Here is a 17,282-nt window from a genome sequence, read left to right on the forward strand (position 1 = left end):
AGTTAGATGCAGCTGTGACCTCAGGTTGCTCTGAGCTCACTGGGATTTGGGGGTGGCACCTGCAATCCACAGTTTATAGGTTTGCCTATGCGACCCTGGCCACCTTTGATCCACCCAGCCAAAGGGCAGTTTGGTGTTGCAGGGATAGGCTGGAACCCCAGAACTGATACAGCACTTTTATGGAGCTGCTGCTGCCACCGCCAGGTTCTAGAGTAGCTCTGAATGACAGAAAGCCTTACTGAAAGAAAAAACAGACCTTCGTACCTCCTTCCCCTATTTTGTCAGGATGTGAGCTCCTGCTGAATTGGAAATATTATCAGCAGCTCAGTAGAAAAAAAAATAAAATCATAGAAGGTCCAAAAGCCCAGTTAAATCATCCACCTGTGTTTTCATTCTTGGCCTTAAAATATGGCACAATATTCTAAAAGAAAATTTTGTTCTATTTTGCTGAAAGGATCCAGTTTCGCCCTCAGACATTCTGTGTGGAATAGTCTCATTGGGCCCAGCACAGGTAGTGCTGAAGGCCGTTTGGAAATAAAATCCAGTCACGGATGAATCATCACAAAGTTGTTTCAGAACAAGGGGGCAGATCTTCAGCATTTGAAGAAGCCATCTGAGTAAATATTTCATTTTGTCCCTGTCCTTTGCTTCAGTCAGGGAAAATCAAATGAGGCTGTGGAGTGCTTGGGAGAGTTTATGAAGGATGCTGAGAGGGCTAATCTAACACAAAGCCTGGTGGATGCAAACATCCTACTCGGAAAAGTTCACAATGAAAGAGTAAGTACTTTTTGTAGTAATGATCTCAAACAACTTGATCTACTTCTTGGTAAAACCTGGTTTTGCCTATGAGGTGACACAGGAGGATTTGATCCAGGTGTTGCATCTTGCAGGAGTTACCCAAGGAGAAGTCACTGCATGACTAAATTATATGTGCCTTAATTCTCTGGGGAAAGTGAAAATTTCACATCATATTTAACACACAGAGTTTTGTTCTAAAATAGATGAATAAAAACCTCCAAATTTAGAGCAGGACAAAGTTTACATGTTGTGAAAAATCTGCATCCAAATCACCATTGGGACCATATATGCCCACGAAGAGTCATCAGTTAATGCAAATGAAATTTTATTGCACTATACATGAATGTAGACTGCATTGCATACTAATGAGCTGTTTGTAATCTTAGACACAGTTCTTCTCTACATTCTCTCAGCCAAATTTATGAAATGAGTTCTAGCATCAAGTGGTTTGTCAAAGGTATGTTACAGTGGAAGGACTTTCTCTTCTGTCTCCACTTTCACTGCAGTAACACTTGGGTTTTGAAATTCGAAGGGTTAAAGACAATGTTACAAAAGTGAGAGATTCATGCTTTAACACATATTCTAGAGCTGAATTGCTACACAAAATTATTTAGATACAAAAAGTAATAGAATTTGTTCTGTATGATGGATAATATGGAACTTAGGAAGCATTTTCACTATGAATAAAATAAAGATAGAAATACCCTTTCTATCTTCTGTTGCATATTTTTGTCATAAATTCTGCGTGTAGTATATTGAACAGAGAACTTTCTAGTTTTCACTTACACTATCCTTAAAGCCCCCCCTTTTTTTTTTCTGGGTTCCTCTTACAGAGAACTCCCGCTACTAAAATTGGTAACCTGTTTGTCCTGTTTTTATTTCATAAGCAGTAGAATTTTTTTAGTCTATAATCTCTAAATTAGCCTGGGAGTTTTCTATTTACATGTGTTCTTATTATAAATGCTGAATTTCCCATTGAAAACTAAGTTTTAAATTCTTTGACAACCTGATGAAGTAACTGTAAAATGGATCTGAAACTTAGAAGAAAGCAGTGTGGTCTGACACTGCTGAATTATTCTTCTCCAAATCTGAAAAATAATTAAATAACCTCTGTTTATCTGCTTCGGTATTTCATTCCTTCTTCCACCTTGCTAATAGCCAATTCAATAGAACTGGTGTTTTAAGAACTAATCTCTATTTGATTATTCTTTAAATTATCTTTCTCAGTTCAGAGTTTTCTGAGCTGGGCCAGTGGTGTAGAAGGGCACAAGTGTAGTAATTGTATCTCATTAATGTATATAAAATATTTAGTTAAAACACAAATATATAAATCTCAAAGTTTGCAATTCCCTGTTTTCTATATTTTTTTTTCTGCAAGGTCAGCAGTATTTACCAAAACTGAGTGTGAATTAACATTTCCTCTTTTGGATCGCTGCCTGCTGGTGTCAGCTGTCATCACCAGTATTCTCTAAGTTAAGTCATTATTAGGGTCTTTTTATTCAACTCTGTACATCCCCCAGTGATAAAATTTGCAGTAGTACTGTCCATCAAATTAAAGATATCTCTATTTATATCCAGATCTATCCTTGGGGACCTTTAGTAAACCAGGGATATAACTCTTCCTGTTCTTCCAAACACAGATCACTTTGACCAAATTCACTTTGCTCTGTCCATACTGTTGTTGTATCTTTCCAGTCCTCTCATCTCACTATTCCCTCACCAGCATTTTTTTTTTTTAATGCTGCACACACTGTTTACTTTCTAGTCATGATTTTTTTACCCAGATGTTTCCTGTTTCCTAAAATGCCAGGGTTTCTGTTATGCAGGACTGTTAGGTCTCATTTCTCCCAGTTTGTTAAGCAGGTTGCTTACTTAGTATGTACACTCTGAAGTTTGCATGATACACTCTGTCATTTCTCATTTCACCTTTTTCAAGTTTCTTAGTCTGATTTGCTGCATTCCTCTCGCTAATTGCATCACTTAACCTGCTATAGTTCTCCTGAGTATGGTAAGTAGGTGTTTCTGCTTTTTATTATATTACAGCTTATCATTCTTCATTCATTGCTGTGTCCTCATAGGCCTAATTCTGCTCTTCTGCTGTATTAAACAAAGCTAAAAGGCTACTAGAATTTCTATTACTCTATTTATCCTTTTTTAATTATAAGCACATTTTATCAGTTATGGGAATTTTCATCCCAAAAAGTGGTATCAAGTGAAATAGGTACCAGTTGCAGTCTCCCCTCCCTGGCTTGGTGCAGAAGGGAATTTCAATCTTACTAAATGAAGATGAGAGTGAAAGGATAAGACAGCTCTGAAAATGTTTTCAGTTAGGAAGTTTCTGCCATCAGGGCAGCAGAATTCCATGCCAATGGCAGGATAGAGAAATAAATGATATGGGTTTTCTATTCAGCAACAGTTGAGCTACATTTTTCCTACTATTTCTCTTTTTGTAATTAGGAATATCCCTGGGGTTTTGTATACCCCTTTCTTCCCCCATAAATGAGTAAGTTTTAATTTCTGTTCTGCTGTGCTTTAAGTCTATCACTTTGTTATCCTCTTTTGTTCCATTTTTAGGATTTATTTTTTAAAATTTAGTACCACCATAAATAAGGACCCTTCCTCCCACAGGGATATGTTGAATGCAATGAAACAATAGCAGTAATTTCTAAATGGTCTGGCTGCAATCTTTATTAATACTTAGCATTGATACACTTGGGTTTGTATGCTCAAAATGCTATGAGAGATAACCAAAAAACCATTCAATTCAAAGATATGAGCAGTGTTGTCTGGATTTTAGAGGTTAGAAGACAGCAAGGGAGAGTGATTTGCTTAATGCCCTGAGTCATTCTGTGGCCTGCCATGTCTCTGAGGCATCAGAGGAGCAGGCTCTAATGTCAAGGTAAATGCAGGTGACTACAAGCAATTTTTAACATTATTTTCTCTTCTTTACTAGGGTAACTATAGCAAAGCTCTGGAACATTTCAGTCAGGCCTCTGAGGCGGCAAAATCTTTGGACAATTTGCCCTTGGTGGCTGAAACAGCGAGTTACTGTGGCATCGCCAAGGCTCATCAGCTGATGGTGCCGTTCAACAGCCACGTAGCGGCGGCGGCGGATCCGCTCAGCCTGCGGTGCCTGCTGGCATGGAAGCAAAACAGAAGTGACATGTGCACTGACCCTCTTACAGCCGGTAAGGCAGTGCTTATGAAACGCATTAGTGCTGCATTGTCCTCAACACTTAAGTCATTTTTCTTGTAGAGGTTTATTAAATTATTTCCCGGGTTTAATCCTTGGACGGAAGGGAAGTTGGGCTTTCTTCGCTTGTTTTAGAGGCTGAATTAAACAAGTTGAAATACAATGTAACAGAGAGAAATGGAGAGTAGTAGTTGCTCCGGATGGTAACTTACATTTTTTCAGTGCTGTTTGCCAGAACCTCACAGTTACACGTTTCAGTCAAAACATAATTGTTTTAATCCTTAAAGAAAATAATAATAATCTCCATTCCCAGTACACTTTTCAAGTGCATCCAAAAATAAGATCCCTCTTACTAAAAGTGAGAAGTAATTTCTGCTTGACATAGTTCTGAATCCAGGAAAAACATGCTGATTTATTTTTGGTATCCTTGTACTTGACATTAAAGAGAAAGGGAAAAAATAAGAGCAAGTCTTCTTCTTTATTATGTTTCCTTATCTCAGAAAGAGCAGAGGACTTTGTGTGGAGTAGACCTCTTTCTTCATGGGTTAAATTTTCTTTGCTCTTTTTCCATTGCACAATACATTAATACGAGACAAACTGAATTATGCATTATCTCCAAGTACTGATAGTAGTAATCTGTATTGTACTGAGGAAGGGGGAGTTATAAGTCTACTCTACCTTAAAACTTCCTGCTCTGCATTCCTGTGAAGAGTGTGAATCTGGAGTACAGTGGAAATAAATGACAACTGTGGCAGTCACAATATGAAGCTTCAGGGTCACTTTGTAATTCCCTCAATTAGCCCACTTCTAAAATCAAAGAACTGCCTGGCTGCTGTTTTCTTGTGTATCTCGCCCTTTCATAGAAGTAGAAAATTAAGTATAACTTCCATGGTGAATTTTGTATATAAAATAAGAGGCAATTGAAGATATTAGCAGTTTAACAGGAGCCAGGATACCAGAGGCAACACTGGGAGCTACTGAGAATTATGGAACAAGGGCATTCATTTGGAGGCTGGAGAGATGAATTAGATAGCATTCTGTTTAAAGTTCAAATGGTGGTAACACTTCTTCAATGGGTATACGTATCTATATTTGTCATATGTCTCAATAAGTGAACATCTAGCATGCTGGCAGATTTTGTTGACTGTCAGAGTTATTTGGGTGCATGTCTCCTGTCGAGACCTATAGTGCAAATGCCAATAATTCCAACAGAGATGGTCAAAAGAAGAATCCATAAAAGAATTTTTTGTACATTTCATATAAGGATCACTAAGTGTAGCTGATGCAAATAGGAGGCAACCAAAATTCAGCAATGGCAACAGCAAATGAAACCACAAGAACCTCAAAGACATAGAATGAACTTTGTATCCCCAATATAAATTTTAGTTCTTGCACCTAAAGGGGTTTTCTGTTCAACTTTTTTTACATGCCTTTTTCCAGTCAGTTGTGAAACTCATTTATATCCTGAAATGATATGTGCCCCTTTAAGCTCGAGAATCCTGCTCCTCTTTAAAAGTACTTCAGGGATAAACAGAGTATGATTAGAAAAGCCCTTTATGTCCTGGCAAGCGTGGTACCAAAACAAGTTTTGCCTGCTGAGATTCTCTTCTCCCTGTGTTTCTGCCTAGTTTACCCTCTGTTACTTTCAGTATTGCAGTTTTCATTTCAGTTCCAGTTCACTCCAGGAACCCTGTGGCTACTGCATATTTAGCAGCTCTTCCAGTTCAATATCATTCTTCTCATTAGTGCTCCAAGCTTACTCTCATGATACCCAGATTACATCCAGGAAAACATAGTGTCACACTGTCAGCACAATCTGTAACATTCCTCATGTTTCGTGTGCCAAATCTCTCGTTAGTACTGGCATTACATTTTTAATATCTTTGTCTGGCAAAACATGACCTGGCACCAATTCAAGATTAGGATTTGCTGGCTTTGAGTTTCAGGTACAGCCTTTATTCTACCTTCCAGGAGAATGTCTTTGCATCCTATGATGAACTCATCACTTAGGAAATTCCTGCTGTGATAATAGAGCAGTATTTCTAGCTCTTTCAAACAGCTCAATGTTGATAATCTACTAGATTTTTCTCAGTCTTTTTGAGGATAGAACAGAGAAAGACAAGATACAACGGTAGTTGTTAATCCACAGGGAAATTTAATGAAAGGGAGAAGAAAGACAGTAAGTTTTTATTTCTAACTCTTCTGGCTGAAAAATTTTTCTGTGTCAAAAATATAAGAGTAGTTTCTGTATTCTTAGGCAAAAGAAATACTTAAACTGGTGTGGGGGAAATTGCATTCAAATTCAAGTAGTGCTATATTAGCTTATGTCTTTCAACCAAGACTTATTTTCCAAATCAATCATTTCAATAACCAGGCAGGAAGAACCATTAATTACTCAATTTACCTCAACATTTATTAATAAAATAGATGTTTTGACTGGAGTTGTCATGGACAAAAGGGATGGGATTGTCAGAAAATAATGTTTAAAAATGCAAAGGAGAATGTGTTTCTATCTGCTGCCTTTGACTCAGTCACCTGACTTCACTTACAGGAGAGTTATTTATATCGTTGTAAGATGCCACTGCAACAACAAATATGGTTTTATTGTTCTTTTTATGTTTAGTAAAATGGATAAAAAACATTATCAGCAGAATCAGTAGGCAAAAAGGATTGTGACTCCACATAAAATCCTAAAAAGGAGCCTACAGCCTAACATTGTCTGATGAGAAAACATTTCACAGACCTTTCAATAAATAATCACCTGACTTGCCGCCTTCTAGGGGAAAGAAGAATAATTAAAGGTGCTGAAGGCAGGAAATTTTTGAATCAGATTTTGCATTTTGATTACATGAAATGCTGACCAGAAATTGTTTTCTGTGAGTCTGGCAACTCTCAGTCCAGATTTTTTGCGCCTGGCAGGGCTGTGCCTCAGCAAGAGCCCTTGAATGCTTGAAATCATCTGAACACTTTTAAGAGTAGACTTAAAACGCATTGTTTTCCTCATCCTACAAAATCTTCAATTGTTTTCTTGACCAGTAGTATGTGCTTTCGTCAACAATTTAGATTTACATTCACTGACTTTGGAGAACTTGGCAAATTTTACACATTTTACCATAGATTTCCTGTGTTTATTTTGTTGGAGTGTGGGTTTTTTTGATAGCTTTAAATACTTCATATTGTCATCAATTCTGAAGTCTTATGATCAGTGGAGTTATCTGGTGCCATCAACTTCAGCATGATCAGGACTATTTCTAGTATTCCACACCTGAGCAGCCTTCAATATAATTTAAGAGGCATGCACCAGTGATACCTATAGCTTGGAAAATGCAATCCAATGAGCTTTTGTTCTTACTCCCAAATATGTAGTCCCTCAAAGTCCCTCAATATTCTTTCTGTAGCCTCCTCTTATCGTTGTAAGGAATGGTACACTCCATAGTGTGGCTGTGTTCTTTTGTGTTGTGTAAAAAATTACATTTTCATCCTACTGATTCACATTTTTGAAAGATCTTTAAGATGTTGTGTTGTCATTTTTCTGTAAAAGATGTGGCTAGCATAAAATTTCTGATGTTTTAGAAAACAGCGATCTGACCAGGTTCATTTTATATTGGACATGTGTGTAACTTTGTCATTAATTAATAAAAGGATTATCCATAAAGAGTGGGAGAGTCAGAAGTGAGATATGAGATCAAGGATTATGCTAAACAAATTCAGTTAATATTTCTCTATTGTAACTTACCAGAGCTGTGTAATTTATGGGCCATTTTGGTAATCGTGTCCAACAGCAGAACAGGCTGCTTCATAATGTGATAAACTGCTTTTTTTAACTCTCTCTTTTGTCTAAAGTACACTAATTCCAGGAAAACTTCTACTGTTACCTCCTCCCTCTCAGCAGTCTGTGTGCACTGTGTGCTAGTCTGGAGATAGGGAGAAACTGGAAGGATTTTAGAGACAGTTTTTGGTGTTTCTCAGAAAATGCAGCTGGATGTGAAGTAAAGGAATTATACCCATTGTTGTTCATTGTATATAGTGTGTATATACTTATAAACATTATTTCTAACACTGGTAAATAAGAACTGTGACTTTAAATTATATAAAGGAGGTGTGTGACCAAGTACAGACTCCAAGGCTCTTCCTGTGCCAGAGGCACAAAGGCTCACTTCTTAATGAGACTGTCTTGAAAGCAGTTCAAATGCTTCAGTCCCCTAATGAAATTCACAGGATGGCTTCTGCACCATTTTATGGGGTTTCTCAAACAGAATCATTTTCTCCCTTTTGGAAAAGTACACTGGCTAAAACTTCTGAAATATATGCATTTAGGAAAATTATTAGGAAAACCAGAAGTTGAGAGGTGATTCTTTCTTTCTTCAAAATTTGGTAAACTTGTACTTCCTCTTCTTAATTCACATCACCTAGCACTCACCACTTTCTATATTTTATCTTGTCTCACCTTTAGCTTTTAAAAATATCAGTCATTTTTTTAAATATTAATGCTAGATACACTCTTAAATATTCTTAATAAGTCTTAATGCAGTCTTAACTAAGTGTTGAAATAGACCATACTTGTGTATAGATGTTGATAGCATGGAATGGGTGTATTTCTGAAAATCAGCTTATGTGGTTCATGTATCTTATATTATTTGTTATTAGTTGGGATTTGTTTCTTAAGTGTGTGTTAAGTGTGCTTAGAGATACATTGATATTTTTAGTAAGTGAGAGTGATTACTGCTTGGACTGCAGAAAGAATCAAGCGTGAAGAAAAGAACTGAGGGTGACAGGGAGGTTTTTCAGCACATTGTGGTCAGCAGCCAGGATGCACCAGATTCTTGGTGAAGACCCTGAGAACACAGTATAAATATCTGCATCAGTTTTGCCAGGACTGCAGTAGTTTGTTCTGTTTTCTGTTGATGGCTGAAGTTTGTCTGAAAAGAGGGGTGTGCTGATATTCAGTGTTCTCATGCTTTGTACGAATGCAGCATCCAGGGGGTTTTACTGTTATTTCTTTTAAATACTGACATAAATAATTGGGAATTGCTAGACAGGATCAGGTCTAGGTCAGGTGTGTGGGCTGCCTATACCATATTTAAGAGGAGGGCTCATGGAACATTTTCATGTTTAACCATGGCTTAATGTGTTAGAAGTTTCTTCCTAGTCCTTGCTCAGAGCTGGCAGGTTTTTTATGATTAAGTGGTGTTATAGGTTAAAAAAAATCACCATCACCCTGACTGTGATTGTGAGTGTTCTTGTCATCAATAGTTATATAAAAACATTTTACCCACAGGAGAATTTGGATCTTATCTAGGCTTTTTGCCATCTGATGTTTCATATGGAACCATCTAAATCTTGCCACACATTTCCTTTAGACACATCCTGTGCTAAATATTGTTGGCATCCAGCTGTGTTTTCTCAGACAAGCTCCCTAGATCAGCAGAAAATGGTTTCCTAAATAAGGTAAATTGTTCTTTCTTGTGGAAAAAAAAAGTTGGAAGTGATGTTCAAACTGCAGTATATTGTCAGACCCTTTAGTGTAGCTTTATGCACTGAACTAGCATAGTTTTGTGCACTGCATTGTCAGTGCTTCTACATATATGGAGTTCCTTTCCAGTTTAAAAGGCAAAAATTCTCAGGGCAGAAGTTCAGTCCTGATTTTATAGAATGGTGCAAAAGAAATTGAATCTCTTGCCCCAACCATGTTAAGCCACTTCTGGAGAAATCCTTGATTTGAGGCACTTAGAAGTTTTAGGTTTGACTGCCGCATTGATGAAGAGAAGAGTTGCAAAACCAAACAGCTGGCAGGAGTTGTGCTCTGGCAGTGCCCTGATGGTGGCAGGGCCAAAGTAGGAAAAGCCAGTTGGAAAACTTCTGAAGTGGCCCTAGGGCCTCTCCACGCGCCCATCCTTTCCTTTCCTGCATACATGAGCAGAGGTGTATCTAGTGGGTTTATGCTCAGGAGGGAGAATGGATCCTCATAAAGAGCCAGAGATCAGACTTTTGTGGGTTTGTTTAATATTGAGATGGTTGTTGTCATTTAGACTTCGTAAAGAATCTTTTATTGGTGCTGTCTGCAGGCATGCCAACCAGTCTAGACCTCGGGCCTACATGAAAACAACTCTCTGCTGCAAACCCTTCCTTACCCAAAGCTCCCCAACAGTCTTTGGACACAGAAAATCAAAGCCAAGACAAAGAAACTGTGTTCAGTGCGTATGTTCTGTAACAGAACCCTTAGGTCATCTCAGGAGTCACAGGCAGTGTATCAAACGCCTTCCTTCTCCTGGGTTTCCCAAGCCAGCTTTCTTTTCTGCATCCTTGAGAGATTTTTTCTGAGATCCTTTTCCCTGCCTCCATACATCCTTTTATGTTCCTCTTATAAGTAACAAATTTCTGTTTTTATTAAGACTCTGTGGTCTGAAGGTAGTCAAGACTTAAATGATTTACATTTAGAATAAGCCAATCTATTTTGAAAAGTGAAGTGTTGTACTTCCACAATTTCATGTATTTATGAAACAGTATTTCTTTTGCCCAAAAATCCACCTCTCTTTATTCTTTTTTTGTAATCACCAGAGATACTTTGTGATTTTTTGAACTGGTTTTGAAACATTTATTATTTTTTGTTTCTCTTCATTCCTTGTCTGTTCTCTTGTGTTTTCTTCCCTGTTCTTCACTTTTATACTGCAAATTATTCTTTCTCCTTTTTTTGGTCCTACACCTTCACTCCGAATTCCAATTTTACGCATGTTTATGCCAATGTTTAAGGAGTGTGAGTTATTTACCTCTATACCCAGTAGCTGGCATCTCATCTTTCATCTTCTTAGGTATAACTTTTGTGCTTGTAGTAGAACCAATAGGAGGGTTTTGAGAGTTTTTTCAGTGTTTTCCTACTGTTTACACACTCATGCTCTGTGTTTTTATTACATTGAGATCAGAGAATGAAGTGGAAAGAATTACACTTCCTATTGAGTATCTTGACAAGTTGGTTAATAGAAAACTGTGAAGTATCCAAATGGGCTTTAAATAGATCTTAATCACCTGTGGGAATGGATTGACTAAGTTTAAGTACACAACTGGATGATTAATTAGCTTGAAGATCCAAATGCATGCTTAAGTAGATGACCATGCCTCCAGGCTCATCTGCTTGTTCCTACTCACTCAGTTAAGCATTCAATATTATCTATAATACAGAATATTCCCATGGAAGGCCTCATACGGGTCTTGCCATAGAGCCAAGTAATTATTCAGTATTTTTCATAGTGTATCTTACGGGTACATCATTTTGAACATGGAACTACTATCCTGCAATATTGACATTGATAAGTATCCGATACAGTAAATGATACAGAGAGAGGGATTTAAAAATTTCTTATTTTAAGATAGAGGGGTTTTTTACCATGTTTGCTACAGTGGTTTAATATAGTTGTTTTTTCTTAAAATTCTGGCATACTTTTTAATTTTGGGGATGTTGAGCTGCTACTGGTATTAGTCAAACATAATGTGGCTGGTGTCAGCTCCTGTGGGGAATTAATCTTCCACAGCAGTTTTTGAAATGGGAACTGCAAGTGCCCAACACCCCTCATAAGTAAACCTTATGTTTATTCATCTGCTAATGCCAATGTCTACGAAAGCCAATACTCAAGCGCTGTCTTTCTTGTGAAGGTGGATTTCACTGTCTGGTATTTATAGGTCACACGAACAGAGACGCGGAGCTGCCTGACTGTGTCTGTGCATCCCAACTGGGCGTCTGTTAGCACTGCGCATTTCGCTCATTGCTGAAAGAAAACTGAAGCTGAAAAATGGAGGACGCCTGTGCTCTAGAGTGGTCTTGCTCAGCTCAGGTTGTGCACCCAAGGAATTTGACAAATAGGAAGTTCAGACTGTACCCGAGGTGTCAAGGAAAGCCAGTTTTTAGGAATCAGGAGGGGAGAGGGACGTGGATACTGCACAATATCCAATGACTTCTTATCCTGGGTGCAGTACTTGCAGCCCTCAGTTTTCCTCACACTTCAGGCTGCTGCTGGAAAATTTCACTTCAGGTTGTTATAGAGCCAAGTTCTATGACTCCAGAACGTTTCAATCTGCCAAACATTTCCTTGAAATGTGTAATTCTCCAAGAGTGTGCTTGTTCTTTTACCTTTAGCTCAGTTCTGAGAACAGTATTACATCAAATTAAATTTAATTTTGTTGATATTCATACAAGTATGTGCACTTATGCTGCAGCGAGAAGAGAATTGAGATGAAGCATTGACAATTTCAAACATTAAGAAATCAACTGATATATTGAAGGATAACTGGATTTCTGTTCTTGCCATCTCTTACAGATCTTGAAAAGGCTCATTGTTCATACAAGGAAAAATAATACTTCACTTGGTGTATTAAAAGTGTCACTAATGACTGCAAGAAGTTAACTGTGGTTACCAAAAACAGATAGCTCAAGCTAATGACATAGAATTTGGTTTAGATGCATAAATAGTTCAAAATAAAATAGTTCTTTTTCTCGCATACTTTGATAAGTTTTTAATGATTGTGTTCCATTGGCCGTTTGGAAGATGGGTGTGCATGTGGAGAACATGATCATATATATGTGTGTACGTGCAGAGGGAGAAACTGTATGGCAAAGAGAGAAGAGTGTTGCATATATGTTAAAAATTGTGGACCAGATACTGCTTTTTTTTTTATGCCCATAAAATCTTACTGTTTTGAGGAGGGTGGCACAGCTGTAACTATATGTAGGTTTTGCCCCTTTGAACTGCATTATCAAAAACTTCAAGACAAGCAGAGGTTCAAATAATTGGGGGAGTTGCTAGGTATGATATTCGTGCTGGAGAGCATAACCTAAATAAGAAGGAGGTTCTGACAGGCTATTCTAATAGCTGGATTTTAGTACATTACATTTTGTATTTCTAAAGAATATTTTTGCTGGGGAAGGCTGAAAAATATGTTACTCTCTAATCATAGTTGTAGTATATTTAAGGAATGATCATGCAACTAAAATGGGGAAGATGCAGGAGGAGTCCTAATACATCGTAGGAAAATATGGGGTTAAAGTGGACTATATTTTGAGCAGTGTTCAGTTGACTTGCTGTGTGGGGAGAGACTGAGCAGTCCTGGCTAATGACTTGTAGGTACTGAATCCTCAGGTCTCTCAGGTGGTTTCCCTCGACCAGTTTCAGCAGAATGATGAAAAGGTTGAGATAAAATAAACTGACAGTTGCTACTCATCGCAGGCAGCAAGCTGTACCCTGGCAGATGAGACCCTGGGAGCCCTCTTTTTTAAACAAAGGCTTTCACTGCAGTGAGCAATGAACTCCACACAAAAAAGGAAAAGGAGAGAGAGATTGGCAGCTGGTGACCGACAGGAGGAGGGAAGGGAGGGAAACTGAGAAACACAGCAATTGTTGGCTAATTAGAAGCCATTCCCACCTACTTAATACCAACCCATTAAGCAGAAAACACTTTTCATCTTACTCTCGCTGCTACACATGACATTATACTCCAATCAATTCCCTCCCACTGGCTGCCCCACTGCCCACAAATGAATACATTGCAGTTCAAGAATGCAGTAATTGAGTTGGGGCAGTGAAACTGCAGCTCACAGTGAAGATCTTTCTCTGAAGATACAAATGTAATGTTTGTTGCTTGGATAAAGAAATCAAATCCCTGTATTGACAGCTGTCAAAAATTGGCAAATGGATGAAGTCAGCAGTGGATCTATTTTAACCTTGTATTGAAGTGACAATAAGAGTTTATTTTCAGAATGGGGTTTTTTTTTTTCCTCATTTGAATAAGTGATCTAGAGGGTTTGCACCCAGGTGTATAGATTTATAAGGGCATTTTGAATTCTGTTCTTCAGTTATACCTACAAAATATATAAATACGCACATCCTTGTGTGCATACAACAGTACATCTCATATTTACAGCTGCTTGATTATTATTTATTTTTAGTTTTGTAGGCTACATTTACTCAGGCTATTTCTAATTTCATTTAGGTCTTCCTGTGATTTTTAAGCACCACCTTAGAGTTTGCTATTTGGTCCACAATAATACCTTGTGCAGTAGATCTAGGCCTTAAGTTTCAATCACTGGAACATTATATTTAAGTTCTGTGTTTAGATTCTTGCAACATTTCTCTTTCAAATTAAATCCCTTGTTCCCTGAGTCATCTGGAATTGATAATACCATGCACAATCTACAATCAAGTAATACTGTGCAAACTGCAGTAAAATTCTTTCTTCACATCAGTTTTGTTACCACAGAATCAAAACAGCAGGACGCTGTTATGCTCTTCCTTGGTTGGACTGAAGACATCATTGTCAGTCTTTTGGAAGTACTGGAAGGAGGTTCCAACGCAAGAAATGACATCTCTCCATCCCTTTTTCAATTTCAGAGAGAATTGAGTATCAATTCAGGAACTAAGATTCCTTGCCGTGCAAGTTTGAAAACATTTTTTGGATGTAGATAAATTGCATGCTCTGACATCTGATATTTGCAGAAAGGGGCAGCCATCACTCTTGATGCTATTCATTGTCGTAGTGATACTGTGGCATTTTCAGCATGGCATTTCTTCAGATGCTGTTTGCTCAAGTGCTTCTTATCTGCATAATTGTAGAACGTGCTGTTATCTTGCCAGGCTGAGCCTTGAACCCTCGAGTCAGACTTTATGTATGTGCGATAACTTAACCTACTGCTTGTGGCTCTCACCATTTAACAGCCTGTCTATATCCGAGTAAGAACAGTGAAAGCTGAGTGGAGTCAGTAAGGCTGACACAACAACAAATGTTTTGCATCTTTTGAAATTGTGAGCCAAATAACAACAAATTGCTACTTTGTTGCTTCTTTCCAGTTGTATTTTAATATTTTAAGCTTATTTTTTATATTATCATCAATGTTAACTCATCTAATTTGCTTCCCTGTATTGTAAAGCACCTCTCAGTCACCTTCTTTGGGTATACTCCCTGGGCTTCTTTTGATACATGTTTAATGGCACTGTTAGAAAGAGATTTATCCTCAGTAAGATCTTTAAGGGGGAAATAATTGTCTTCTGATGGACAGGTTTGAGATCTTCACCACTTGTGATGGTGCAAGTGCCTCAGACTTAGGAGTTGAATATGGTAAGACAGGGAGACAGAGGTTTTGTTTTTTTATAGATACTTGGATAGGACAATCAAACCTGCATTTAGTTTAGGTATAATCTGCTATTTAAAATAATCTGGTTCTAACATTTGTTTGTCTCTATGAACTCTGGGACTTCGATTTTTTCAACACAGAAGTGTACAAGTTCAGTCTTACTTTGACTAGATGCCAGTTAGAATGATCAGAGGCAGGCTAGGGAAAAAGTGGAGAGCAGTTGGCAGTCTTTGTGTTTCTCAGTGCCAAAGCCTGTGGGGTTAATTTGAAGATGCCCAAATCACCTTGGCAGAATCATCTCCAGTCTTATCCAGAATTGTGGAATTTAATGAGCCAGGACAGTAAGCATAGGATCATAGGAAAATGGTAGTGGAAAGGACTTCAGGAAATTATCTTCTCCAGCTCCTATACAGGAGCAACAATACAAAGTGTTTTTGTAATTTCCAAGAGAAGTTTGTCTTGTCTGTTCTTAGAAAAATTTGGCAATTGATTTTCCACAGCATCCACAGGCAGTCTGTTCTAAAGGATAAAATTATGCAGAAAAAAGGAATGAAGCAGGAAGATCTTCATTTGTTTAAAGTTGTCTGTAGTTGAAATTCTCTGTCTATTCTTAAAATTCATCCCTTCCATGTTTGCAGTAAACTCAGAGACAGGAATTATCTGGTGCTTACTAGTGTTTAGAAGAAAATTTTCTAGTGATTTCTGAAGAGGATGGTTAGAAGGATTATTTAGTCCAAGTATAAATTATATATGATGGAATGTAATTCCTCGTTATGAGCATGGAAGGAGGTATGAGACTGATGGAAGGAGGTAGAGAGTGGATGCCAGGATCTTGTTTCCCTTTTTGTTTATTTTCCAGTAACAGTGCCTGGTAGGACTAGTCCATATCACTCAGCTGAGCACAATAGCTTGGTATCCACTCGAAAAGGGCAGGAAGACCCAGGGTTTCACTCCCAAGAAATAAACCAGTGCAGGGGGAAGGGATGCTACATATTCTTAAATGGTCTCCCTAAGTGCTGTGGAGCTTTGTTATTCAAAGTCTCGTGCATAATTCAGGACTCCTTACATAAGTTTCTGAAGCAGGGAAGCAGCTAGATTTCTCCATTCATTTTACCGAGATAATCCACTCATACTTCAACTCTTCCTAGAGATGCAACTGATCTTAGATAAAATACTTTAGATCCTTATTTATGATTGAGGATTCTTTTCCTATAAACACAAATAGAAGAACCGAACAGACCCTTTATCCATTCTAGATGAGATGTTTTGATGCTTCGAAAACACAGACTGATTTTTCTCTTGTTTCAGAGTTCATTATTTCAATCCCTATCATCAAAAAATAAAATACAGTACTACTGTGTGCCTTCACAACTTTGGATTCTCATAAAGCTATACCAAGTCCTGTTTACCAGTCTTCTGCGATGAAAAATCAAAATATCTACAAGCCAGATAGCTCACCTTTTGAGCCCTTGTCAAATGCTTTTATTCCCTTTTCATTAATTTTTTTTTCCCATTTCATAGCAACTTAATTAAGGATTTGGGGTTTTTTCTCATCCTGGAATCTATTTTAAAACTATCTGCCATACTTCCCTTGCTCCAGTTTCTCAACTCAAATTCATTTTTAAATGTTGCTCCTTTTTCTATCCTAACTAAGATGTAACAATAGCTCCCTTCATTAATGGAAGTTTCCTACAGAGACGCTTCAACCTAAGTTAGAAGCTGGCAAGGCTCTTGTTTGCTTAGGACTCATTCATGGAAAAGAAAATCTGAGTCTGTGTTTGTCTTTTGCAGAAGTTATAACTAAGGGAAGAGAGTACAAAAAGCATCAATCTTCAACTAGATCAAATGATCAATAAAACCCACTCAAATTGCATCCAGCAAACATTCTGCTCAAGGAGACACTGCTTCAGAAAAATGACTTCATCATAGCTGAGCAGAAAGTGTATCCTGTGGAAATAGTTATGGCCAGGCAGTGAGCTGATCTTCCACTCATTCTTTCACTCCCCATGAAATAGAGGTGTGTTTGATTTTCTTCTGCCAATTTCAGTTGTCTCACTGTGCTCTGAAATCTCCAGATTGATTAATGGAGCTTCTCTGGAGAAAAAGGATGTTTCTCTCCCCTACTTACATGTACGTTGTGCACTGCAGAGGCTCACCTTGGTTTGGTTGTTACAT

General features: G+C 37.9%; 1 protein-coding gene across 5 annotated transcripts in view; it reads left to right on the forward strand.

The window, feature by feature from the left end:
• The window catches only part of TTC29 (tetratricopeptide repeat domain 29), a 99,600-nt gene that overhangs the window by 52,076 nt on the left and 30,242 nt on the right, over positions 1-17,282 (forward strand). For 3 of the 5 annotated variants that reach the window (XM_066186514.1, XM_066186517.1, XM_066186518.1), the window contains exons 7-8: positions 654-777; positions 3,752-4,644. In XM_066186514.1, the coding sequence (XP_066042611.1) occupies positions 654-777; positions 3,752-4,054 (427 nt within the window). In that variant the 3' untranslated portion in view covers positions 4,055-4,644. Of the gene's footprint in view, positions 1-653; positions 778-3,751; positions 4,645-11,665; positions 12,424-17,282 lie in introns of those variants that run through there. The other 2 variants (XM_066186515.1, XM_066186516.1) reach the window with 2 other exon arrangements.

The sequence above is a fragment of the Chamaea fasciata genome, unplaced genomic scaffold, assembly GCF_029207755.1.
Source record: "Chamaea fasciata isolate MVZ Bird 193981 ecotype frontalis unplaced genomic scaffold, bChaFas1.0.hap1 SCAF_6, whole genome shotgun sequence".
NCBI classification, from domain to species: Eukaryota; Metazoa; Chordata; class Aves; order Passeriformes; family Sylviidae; genus Chamaea; species Chamaea fasciata.